Source organism: Branchiostoma floridae, chromosome 4 (genome assembly GCF_000003815.2).
Source record: "Branchiostoma floridae strain S238N-H82 chromosome 4, Bfl_VNyyK, whole genome shotgun sequence".
Lineage (NCBI taxonomy): Eukaryota > Metazoa > Chordata > Leptocardii > Amphioxiformes > Branchiostomatidae > Branchiostoma > Branchiostoma floridae.
In genome coordinates, this window is record NC_049982.1 from 32,368,517 (window position 1) to 32,380,738 (window position 12,222).

At 39.2% G+C, this 12,222-nt stretch overlaps 1 protein-coding gene across 1 annotated transcript in view; it reads right to left on the minus strand.

Moving 5' to 3' along the window:
• Positions 1-12,222, minus strand: part of LOC118413113 (ectopic P granules protein 5 homolog) — a gene marked incomplete in the record, with an annotated part of 89,506 nt that overhangs the window by 20,731 nt on the left and 56,553 nt on the right. The window contains 13 exon segments of the mRNA XM_035816287.1: positions 869-1,011; positions 1,508-1,588; positions 2,211-2,301; positions 3,142-3,313; positions 3,900-4,032; positions 4,963-5,086; positions 5,577-5,643; positions 6,076-6,239; positions 6,876-7,042; positions 7,510-7,634; positions 8,176-8,281; positions 8,626-8,826; positions 11,767-11,863. Of these exon segments, the coding sequence (XP_035672180.1) occupies positions 869-1,011; positions 1,508-1,588; positions 2,211-2,301; positions 3,142-3,313; positions 3,900-4,032; positions 4,963-5,086; positions 5,577-5,643; positions 6,076-6,239; positions 6,876-7,042; positions 7,510-7,634; positions 8,176-8,281; positions 8,626-8,826; positions 11,767-11,863 (1,671 nt within the window).

A 12,222-nucleotide genomic window follows, 5' to 3' on the forward strand; every position in this document is an offset into this window, starting at 1 on the left:
TATTTTTTGGCCAATACACCGAGATGAATTGTGGATCCAATCGGGATCAGTATGGCATTCAATAGCTTCTGCTACTGTCTACAAACGTTTGTGATGGCAATATATTGTATAGTTTTCAGCCATGGTAACACTAGTTCACCTTTATCTGTGGGGTAACCTATATGGAATTTCGTAGTTTTCAAAAGCAAGGTGTTTCAGGCTATCATGCTGACGAAATGTGAGTTCAAACTGCTATATTTTGAAAATATTACAATTTGAAACCACTGTCCGTCGACTGGATATCGTTAAATGCGCTGTTTTGACAAACAACGGATATAGGTTACCCCACGGATAAAGGTGAGCTAGCGTTATAGTTTAAAATACACAGCATATGGTCACAGACTTCAGCTGGACAACTTAAAGAAAACAAACAAAAAAATGTCAGAAAATTTGTTGCGTACATACTACCTTCAGCCTGTGCCTCCCCTGTACAAGTTATATTGAATTCTTAATAGTCAGGGGAAATCAGTAACATCAACTCTCAGCAAAGCCACATGGTAAGTGATGCAGGCATGAACAGTGTAGGGGGTCGGAGGGAATCCTTCCCCTGAAAATGTTTAATTCATAACTCTCAGAAACACTATTTCCTGCATTTGGTGGGCTAAATTAAGTGAAATAAAGCCAACACATTTTACCTTTGTCACGAAACAACAGAAAAGTCCCCTTTGCTGGTTAATACACAGTGTAGGGACCCAAATCACAGCACAAGGGCCGAGCACAGGGGATCCCAATCACAGCGTATGGGCCCACTATGCTGCACACTGCACAGTTACAGCATCATTCAATTTACTGAGTTATGAAACAACAAGATCCTTCATGATAGACTCACGTGATAAGTCTCTCCACAAACAAGGCACTAGCGCAGAGCTGCTGTCGTGGGGGACTCATGGCGCTGTCCACCACCTGTTCAGCCTGAAGTCGGTTCTCCTTCAGCTGGCCATCCACAGCATGGTCTACTGTCTTCTCTTGGTACTGTAAGAGGCATCAGAGGATTAGCAGCACTGCACTAGTTGTCTATTCTGTAATAAATCCAGTAGCCCACAGTGCGATCTGGGTGTACCATATCCAATTACCATTTCACCACTCTTTGTACTTACATGAAAAAATACACATGAAAAGTGCCAGTCTTTAGTAAGACCTTTACATTTTTGACACTTAATCATCATCAACACTTAACATGTATGTGCACAAAACTGTTTTCTTTTAACATGGTTTAATTCTGTAACTGTACAGTAAATTATATATAAATACTCCGTAGTTTGCTCCCAGAAAAATACATATAGAATACAACACGATGTATTGCCTGAGGTACGGCAAAATTGCGGGTAGGACATAAATACGGGTATGATATGAAAATGAGAACAGGTTAATGTTAATGTTAATGTTAAACCCCAACCCACACATGTCTAACAATCATGTTCCCTGCTTTTGCAAAACCATACTGTAGAAAGACCCCAATCCTACCAACCTGTAGGGTGATCTGGGCTGGTCCCTTACAAGTAGGAGAGTTCAGGGAGAAGGAACTGTGACAAGGGATCTGCAAAGTCAGCTGTAGAAAAATAGAAGTTCATTGTGAAAAAAACATTACATCAATGCTTGAGGTTCGAATATCATTTTCAGTACTATCCTGCACTTAGACCAACTGGAAGGAGCAAACTCTTTCCTAAATCTACAAACCTTTTACAGTTTTAGGACTTGGTCTGAAAATTACATTTCTTTCAAATTTCCCCTGTAACTTTCCATTAATTGACAGCATTCATTTGTAATAACAGTTGGTAAAACTCTACATCAGATGTAAATAAAATGTGTAAGAAATTGCGTATGAATAAAGCATACTGGTCATAAAAACATTTTTCATGGTGTATCTTTTTATTTCTTATGTCAGGAGCCAATAAGAGCTTAGAACTACATTAGCCTATATTAGCTGTATGTTGTAAAAATGATCATTTTTTTTACTCACACACAATACTGTTGGGCCAGCCTAATGGTATAGTATTGTGTGTGACATGAGTAGCTTGACAAAAGGCTACAGGAAAAACATTCTGCATTTATGTGAAAGTGATTCACCCCTTGTATGGCAATATACAACTGTACATGTATGACGTCATCATCGATGTGTCCAAAACAATACATTTTTCAAACTGAATCAAAGTCATTGGCGAAAGTCTCACCGAAACATGCTTGTTGTGAAAGTGATCTGGAATAAGGTCCAGATATGTGTTGTCCAGTGTCAAGTGCCGCTGCTCTCTCTCAGTGAACATCCTAAACACACATGGAATACTGTCATCATTAGCAAACATTACAAGAACATAGAGAAAACAAGTCATTGCAGCAATGTAACTTATAATGATAATGATGGAGTCTGACAAAAAACATATTACAGTCAAAACTGTATTTTGTGGCCACCTTTGCATAGTGACCACCTGGCCATTGCGGTCACTTTTTTGTCGGACCCTTAGATTTTTCCCATTGACCTAAGAATTAAGAAATACTCTATAGCGGCCATCTGTCCAATGCGGCCACGGCCACACATTAGATTTGACTTTGGCAGGGTCAGTTGAATTTTGAGACAATCGAGACAATGTTACTTGGTGAGAAAGATTAGTGGATACTGAAATCATGTGTAACTCATTGCTTGTGGTCAATTTATCAACAATTTCTACAATAGTGGCCACCTGTCTACAGTGGCCACATTTTCTCCAGTCCCTCAAGTGGACGCTATAGACAGGTTTGACTGTGCCTTGGCTTAAAAAGGTGTTAAGAATGCTAATACAACTTTCTCAGTAAGATTCCCCATATAACAACATCTAGCAATACCCAAGTGTCATAATTCAGACCACAGTATGGGTCCATCTTGGTTTTAATTTCATTTCATATATTCATTAAGCCAGGTATGCACTCTCAGGACAAAAGCCCTGTTATTCAGGAGAACCTGGGTACACCAAACTACACATTGTCAAGCATCCAACCTGACAAACATAGCATAATTACAAAATAGATCAACAGTGTGTCCAATGTGGTTTTAATGGTCAGTATGATAGGCTACAAAGTCATCAGCAAGTTGAAGTTGGTAGTCTCAAAACCCAAGAAGAGGGAGCTGACCTGGCCTGATGCAGCAGGTGCTGTAGGTGTGGTTCTACTGTGGCCAGCAGCAGGGTGGTGTCCTCCAGCACCTGTGGGGGGACATCTGGAACAGGTGGCTCCTGCTCACCTGCACTGGGAGGGGGCTGGGTCAGGTCAGAGGTCATCAGGTGCCGCTCCATGGGAGATGTTGCTAAATATGACAGAAAATACAAGACAAAGATGAATAATTCTGTTTAAACTTCACAAAAGGTAAACATTTTAAAAATAATTATGTCAAATCAAATGATATGCTTTTTTTGTCACATGGCATTAATTTTGATGGTGTTCTGAAATAACAAATCTTTGAATTTTATTTAGAATTCTCCACCGTGACAGTTCTGTAATGAAACTTCATTCAGAATTCTCCAGAACTCTGAATTGCAACATTGGCCAGAGTTCTCCAGAAATATAGGAATTCTCAGAATTCTGGAAACTTTCAAGAACTATACTGTCAGCTATTGTTAAAACATGTACATGTCAAGCCACTTCTCCTCAATCTGCTGGGTAACCTATATTTCATTGTTTTTAAAAACAGGGTGTCGATGGACAGTGTCGATGGACAATGGTCTCAAAACTGCAATATTTTGACAATGTTACAATCTGAAACCACCATCTGTCAAATTCATATCCCTTAAATAATGTTTTTTTTATAATTAGGTTACCCTGCAGATAAAGGTGAACTAGTGTTAATTCTACAGTAGAATAAAGATAAGATAATGAAGTTGTATGTGGACTACCTGGTAGGGAGAAGTCAGGAGATGGCCTTGATGTGGCTGCAGTCTTGACCTGTCTGTGTTGAATCCATTCAGTAGCCATGACAGCTATGTCTCTCTCAACTCTGTCCATGTCTACAAACTCCAGCCAGGTGTCCTGGGTATGAGGAGAAGCAGGGAAACAACTCTCAATCAATGGTGCAAAATGGTTGTAACTGTAAAATTAATACATTTGGGAAAATGGAGTGTTTGCACTGGTTTTAAGTTCACAGTAGCACCATATCCTACAAGTATATTCACATACTGTTAATGGAAAAATGCTTGCGGTGGTTTTGAAATAGCGGTGAAGCCAATATGAAAACTACAAACATAAAACCACTGCAAACATTTGTGCAGGCCAGTAGACCTTTTCAAAGATGACACCATTATAGGGGGCAAACAAAATCATCATCCCATGACAACACTGACCAGATCATAAACAGTACCAATGCACTCCATAACATGCATTGTTAATGGTAATGATGGGCTTTTCCCCTAGCTGTTCATATTACTACCGTGTCTCCCAGCATCATGTAATGGAATCAGTGGGAAGGTCCATGTAACACATTGTGCTGAGTATCATTGTACAGCACAATGTCATTGATATTGGTAAGTTAACGTTACTACCTCTACAATACAGAAGAGAAATGGGGAAGGAGACATAAAAAAAAAGTACAACTATACCAGTAACATTCTAGTACTCGGCAGATGCAAACAGACTATGGTCTACAGTGATTTTGACAGAAGTTCATAATCCATGCAAATAGGATACAAAAATTAAATGATTCACTCTTAGTCAGAACTCTATCCACTTTTACTTTTATTGAATCAGATATTAATGAATAGATATTGAGAGAATTTGAGACTAAGTTAAGACTGCTCCATGAAGAATTGATGTTAGTTCACCTGTATCCATGTACCTAGTCCATGGACGATCAATAAAAAAAAATACTGCAATTTGAAATCCGTCCGTTGACTTGATATCTCTAAATATCTTGCTATTTGGTATTATAATATTATCCCACGGACAAAGGTGAACTAACGTTACCTGAGAGTTCTTGAAGAGACTGAGAAGTCGTTCAGCATCATACTGCTGGGGCAGGGCGGGCAGGTACAGGTTGGGGTCGTGTAGTCTGGGCTCGTCTATCCACAGGTAGAATGAGTGGAACAACCTACAGACAAGGTTGGGTTAGATTTCTTATGCCTCTTTGAGAGATCTGTTTATACTCCCTTCACATGGGAGCCAGAATGAGCCAGAATGCTGTCTGAATGAAAATCCGTTGTATATTCCAGAGTATTCGTGGTGCATTCTAGAAATTCTCACTGCATTCCATATTTGTGTACATTCTTGTGTCCGGCCCAAATGTTTTTGTGAAGCTCAAAACTCTAGAATTTCAATTCTAGAAATATCAAACAGCATTCAAAGTGTATTCTAACTGCAGTATGACCGCACTCTACAGCATTCCAACATTATTCGAATTCTGAGAACCAAAATAACAAAACAGCCACAACTACTCTGATTTCAAATCTATGCCTTTCTCCTTTTTCAAAATGAATTACCCAATACATTTTGTACATTGGTATGACCTAAAATAAGTTTACCGTTACAGTACAACCTTCAGTGTCTGTAGAAACTACAAAATTTGAATGATAATTACTTACTTGGATAGGTCATGATGCACTCCTGCAGAATTGGAGCCTGGAACCAGGGGTTCTTCTCTTTGATCCTCTGAAGAAATAAAATTATTTCTTGAGGTTTACACCAGTCAAACATGTAAAAAATACTAATAGTATATAGTAAAACCTTACAGGTAAGAACAATGTCAACTTACTCTAAAAAGTCCTCTTAGAGTGATCTTTAAAGCTAGATGTCAAAGCAGCAAGTGTGTGGGCAAGATTAACTATACTTCTAGTTTTGTTTGAGGACTTCTGGCAAATTTTGCATCCAAATATGTTTTCTTGGGTGGGAATGACATAATAGAATACAACATGATATATTCTGCATCACTCTGAGTCCCAGTCCTCCTGCATGTCAAATCATTCTCTGGCCTTCAGTCATCAGGCGATCCCTCCTATGGCTGGTAGCTTGGGGGATACGGATTTGTATTCTATATCAGATTCTGTACCATTATCGGTATAGCATGCTATAATTCTCATCTACCTGGATCAGTCTCTGAGGCTAGATCTAACGTCATTGCCGGGGTTTTGGAGGCAGCGTAATGGAAGTCTGCTGCCTCTTGTAGCCGCTTCTTCAGCTTCTTCAGCAGGGACGACTGGGAGTGAGCCTGGAAGAAACGATGCCCAACACCTCCTCTTCCTGCCAGTCTGATGGGACAATCATGATATTTATGTTAGACATTAAATGTTAAGACATGTGTATTGATTATGTTTTGTGACTGCAGTTTGTAAGCAGTGATACTTGGTGCTGCATTACAATGTGAACCAGTCCTGAATAAAGGTGACAGATGGTCAGTGGTCGGTATTACAAACTTACTGAAATTGTTGTGTAAAAATAATATCTTTACTCAGAGAGTAAACTATGTAAAGTTAGCATTTCAATGGAGAAAAATGATAATTCATGTAAACAACTGTGTTACAGTTACTACCTCAGTCTGTTTTACACCAAGTTTGACCATAGAAGTTTGCTAAAAACGACTCTCCTTTACTTCACTCTTGTTCTTTTCTTGGAACTGTAAGCCCCAAAATACATGAATGCCTGTCGATATAATCACTTCATTTCAAAATCGGTCCAACATCCGGTCTAATGATTTTTTCAAGTCCGGTTTTCTGGACTGGTCCAACATGAAAAAACGGTTTTGTTTCGGTACACCGTACCAGTACCCAACCCTACTCCTGACCAGAATATCATATACCCGGCTTAGATATCCGGGTAAGGGTTACATACTAGCCTGTTACACTGGTACATATACACAAGAACTAAGGCCCCAAACCAAAACCTACCCTGAGTCTGCTGCAGGCCGATGCAGGTAGATTTGGAAGAAGCGTTGCCAGACGAGGGGTAGGAGGGGATGGTCCAGGGGCGTGGCCAGGGCCTGCTGCGCCCAGCGGTAGATCATCAGGCGATGGAGGGGCGGGGCAGACGGAAGGTGAAGTTCACTGCTCACATTCTAACATACAATAACACATAATCATTGTTGTGTTAAAAAAGGTTCAAGTTTCAGACAAACAAGAACTACAAAAGATCACTCTTTCTAGAATGTGCAAATTAGGTCTTAATCTATAGAATGAATGTTTCCAACTTTCTTGGCCACATTTGTCACGTTTGAATAGTCCTGTCATGGACTACATAAGTTAGAAATTTCCCTCATGAATTATGCAGATTAGATCCTGACTTGCATAATCATTATCTAATCATGTCAATCATCATTAAAGTTACATGTACCTACATCAAGTTATCATCTTTAAATTTTTTTTTACAAAAATACCCAGTTTCAATTCCAGAAAAGGCTCAAACCTACATGTACAATAATGTATGCCACTTCTTCAGTTTGCACAAAAGCGAAGATCAAAAGATACAAATACTGGAATTTACACTGCAGTAAAAACATGCACACACAATAATGATGATGCCTACTTTGACGGCCCCGTCCACACTGATGTTGCTGTCCTGTTGTAAGGCATTCTCCAACATCTTCCTGAGCTGGGTATCCTCCTCCCACATGCTCTCTGCCTGTAACACCTGGTAAGCCACCCACACATCTGCAAACAACAGATTCAAATCTTAGTAATACGCATTCCTCAGCTGTACAATTCAAACATGATGCATCTGTGCACAGAAGTTCACTGTTAAGGGATCCGATGACACATACCAGTGAAGGGAGATAATTCTTTATTTTTTATCATTACTAGCATTTGCTTTATGATACATATTACATCAAGCACGTAACAGTAGTTTCATTATCATCAGACTGTGACTTATGAAAAGTAACTCTGTTGCTTTTAATGCGAGATAGCTTCATTCATAAACACGGGTCATGTGTTTTAAATGTTAATGTTAACAATACCAAAGCTTGGTTCAAGTAAAATTGGCTTGGTGAAGAGATATGTTTTAGTATTGGTCTTAATAATATGTCTTTGAATAATATTACCAAATGACAATAACAAGACAATAAAAAATATTAACTACTAAATTTAGTTCGAGCTCCCGCTCGAACCAATCCAGAGAGTCTTTTCCACAGCCCTCCTCCATGACCCTTTGTATCTTGCAGGTTTGTATCATTTAACAACATTAACACCATACCTGACTGTGTAGGCTTATCCAGAAATGTTGGTGGCCCAGCACTAGATGACATCCAGGACACCAGGGATACAAGAACACCTGGGTCTGTCTTGGTACTGAGGAGAGCCTACAGAAATGGAAACAATACATTCTGTATCTTTCCAAACAGGTCCATTTTTACTATTTAGTTAGTACATTAGCAACATGAACACTCACAACAAGAATTTCCATCGGCCACTTAAAGTTAAACAAGTATTGAGCTGTATGGGCCAGAAATGTATTTTCTTACTGCTTGTTATGCTGTGAGATGCTGTGGAAAGATCCAAGAAATAACTGGTGTGTTACGCCGAAGGGCGGTTATATATAGATACAGAATGATACAGATATAATAATGTGAACACTGCATGTACAGTGGCAGGAAAGGTGGAAGTGATAAACAGTAATAGGCTACCTTGTATGGCATGGACATACCTTATAGCGATCATACAGGATACTGATGGTCATGTCTTCACCCCCCTTGCACCTGAAAGCAGTCTGCAGCAGTGAGTCCAGCACCTGCAGCACCTGCGTGTTGTACCACCACTGTGGGAGGGATGTCAACAGGCGCACCCACAGCTCCAACACTGTCGTACTGGACACACGGGCCGACACAAAACCACTCTGCACCTGGAACTGAGAACAGCTGCGAATCAGCAAACCTGTCATTCATGTAAATTCACTCAAGTTGCAGTTGCTATTGGTTACTGTGTGCCTTTAGTGATGCTGCTTACTGCATCTTAAATATGAAACCTAAATCTGTAGGCTACTCCGGTACTTTAAGGTATGTCCAAGCCGACCCTTGTAATGCCCTCATTAAATGAGCAAGGTGCTGGCGAAAAGGTGTGAAGGTGTGCTAGGGGGGAGGTGCTACTCCCCGCCCACCATTAGCATGAGTTTAGAACTAATTGGGCATCCTGTCATGCTGCCCCAAGGCCTATCACGCATTGTTTTGCTATCAAGGGGGTGAAAGGTAGCAATATGTTGCACAATGGAGGCCACTGTAACAGATTTTTCACTTATTTTCACAGAATTTTTACCATGAAATAGTTTGCTCAGCATTGTCCAGTTTTCCACTATTTGCCTTGAAAATCGCTGTGTTATTTCCCACTCCGTTGAGCCGTTCCCAATGCAACATTCCTTCCAAACAAAGATGGCGGACAGTGCCAAACTTGTTGCAAATTTGAGTCTTAAATCTTGCAAAAGTCTTAGAAAAAAAAAAACCCAGTAATGTATAGGGAAGTCTGCATACAAGCTGCTCTATGTATAAACAAACCTAAACATCGCTTCTACTAAGCCAGGTGTTACATGGCGTCCTTGGGTGGGCATTGTTCTTTTAACAATGACTGTCTGAGAATGAAAGCAGGATGTGTATTGGTTGTCTATAATGTCACCTTTCAGTTTTTTTTTTTTACCAAAAAACAACAACAAAACCAAAGCGAAGGATTAGTTTGACGGTCTCTCAAAGCAAATACTCAAAAAATTATGCTGTTGCACACATGATTGATTTGTGACTTTATGAGCAATGTTTTTATACCAGCATTGTTATGGTCTAAATATCTTCAGTTTGAAAACTCTTTGCTTGGAAAGATATGTCTGTGGTAGGAACCGAAGCAAATTAACACTTGAAGCGCATAATTCTATGTTAGAACAATTTTTGCTTAGTCCACCCTACTGTTCCAAATATAATCTTTGTTTGAACCTCAAGCCCTCAACTCAAGCAGTTTACCAGAGTCTGAACCCAACACATTTCTCTAAAGCCAAGAGCACAACCCGCCGTACGTGCAAATACGTGCTGTCTACGTGCTAAAATGTGGGCATTTTTTGGGGGATCCATAACTGGTATTATATTTATAAAGTACCGCCTCCGTACGAAATCGTAGGGAATCCGACAAATTTTGGAGCACGCAGACACGCCGTAGAACTTTACACGTTTGTGAAGGTTAGACATCCAGGAATCGTTACAATTGAAGACGAATAAATCTTTACTTTGTGTTCATTGTTACCCTGTTCGTAGCCTGCGGTTGGCATTCAAGCTATGATGATTCGTTTTTGCAAAGAAGGAAATATAGGACAAAAATGTACAGTAACTGCTCCTTGGATGTACATAATGGTCCATACGTCATGGTCCATGCAATCAAACTCTATTTCGGTCCGTACATTTTTTATCAGCCCCTGTGGCAATGCAAAGGTTGAATGCAACAAGTAAACTGTGATGCATGATTGTACGTAAATACCCATTTGTTTCAAAACATCGGTGTAGACAATGACCTTATATAGAGATGCTACCACAAGCTAGCCTACACAGGCCAAGTCCTCGGGTCTAGGGCCAACATGCCTCCGACAACAGGTCACCATGAGTAATAGCACAATAGATGTGTATTTTAGTCTCTTTGTTCCCACTCTATGCATACATTAAAAGTAACCACCAGTAATGACTTTGAATGTAGGTGTTAAATAAACAAATCCATTGATAATCATGAAGCTGTCAGGGTGATTGACTGTGATTGATGGGACAACTGGGAGAAACTGTACAAAATCTGGATTTTTATGAATAAAATCATATTCTAAAGCTTGCCTCATGAGCTAAAAAGTTGCAAATATGAGCAGTGAAGACTCAATAAGACTGTCTATATGTATCCGCTTAAACAAAGTCGACTTTGTGCATTGGTATTGAAATATTCACCACCAAAGTCTTTGCAGCCCCAAAAAAATCTTTTAAAATCATGAAAATCAGACTTTTCTCAATATCTAAATAAAAAATCATGTTTTTCAAAGCCAATTCCTGTAGTACGCCATAGCCGTTACACCTTCTAAAATTTCCACAGCTCCAAACCAACCGCAAGACTTAGGAAATTGCCAATAACTGTAAAATGATATGGCTAAGATATTGCTTAATTGTATGATTATGATATAATTTTTGTCAAAATGTAATGCACAGTCGAAAGCAACTCTATCTTGTTCATATGTATAGAAAATCTCATGTTTTTTCTCCGTACCAAACTGAAGATACAGCTGTTTGACTATAGCACTTCTGTTCATGCTAGTTGGAGCCTTATTTAGGCAAGACACACCTTAAAGTACAAGAGTATGTTCTATGGTCTGCATTCTATAATATTCTCAGAAGAAAGTGACAGTACCTGTACTCTAATACAATTGAGATTTAGAACAAAGTTTGAAAATGAGAGGTGTTTCTTAATTGTAATCTACAAATTGATTCATGCTGTACTCTGTTGCCTAATCATCATATGAGAGGAACTTCTTCAATGGACATGTTTAATCTTAAAACATTATTATTACACTGCAATGTGAGTTCACTTTTATCTGTGAGGTAACCTACGGTATAGCCTTTGTTTTCATAAACGCTAATAAGTACTTGGGGATATCAAGTCGATGGACTGTAATTTCAAATTACATATTATTTTCAAAATATTGCAATTTGAAACACAATGTTGATTTGATATCCCTAAATACCAGCAATGAACAGAAATCGTCTATCACTTCACAGATAATGGTGAACTAGGATTGATCATGATAGTAATTTTAAATCAACAAAAAGTTTGTCCAGAAACTAACCTGGATCATACTACACAGCAGCTTGCAGTGAGGTCCCATGTTGGAGGAAGTCAGGCTGTGGTCTGACTGGATCACCTTCTCAACTACCTTCAGGAATCTAATTGAAGGAAGAGTAAAAAGTCAAATGAGTTCTCACCAAAATACAGTTACTCAAGCAACTGGATATGATTTTGAAAACTCTCTCCAACAAGATTTCTGCAGTGTCACAGACGAAGAAAAAAGGAAATCATATCCAGCTGCTGGAGTAACTGATTTTTGGCATATATTATTAATACCTGGATGTCTAATCTTCATCGACGTATCAAATGAGTTCAGCCTTGATTGTTAAGTTCTTAAGTTAGGGCTAACATAGTTTGGTATCTACAAACTCTTATTTATGTCTGGACAAATACATTGTATACCAGGTATACCCATTGCTTATAGTCACGACAAAAAGGCAGAGACTGATACTTCATG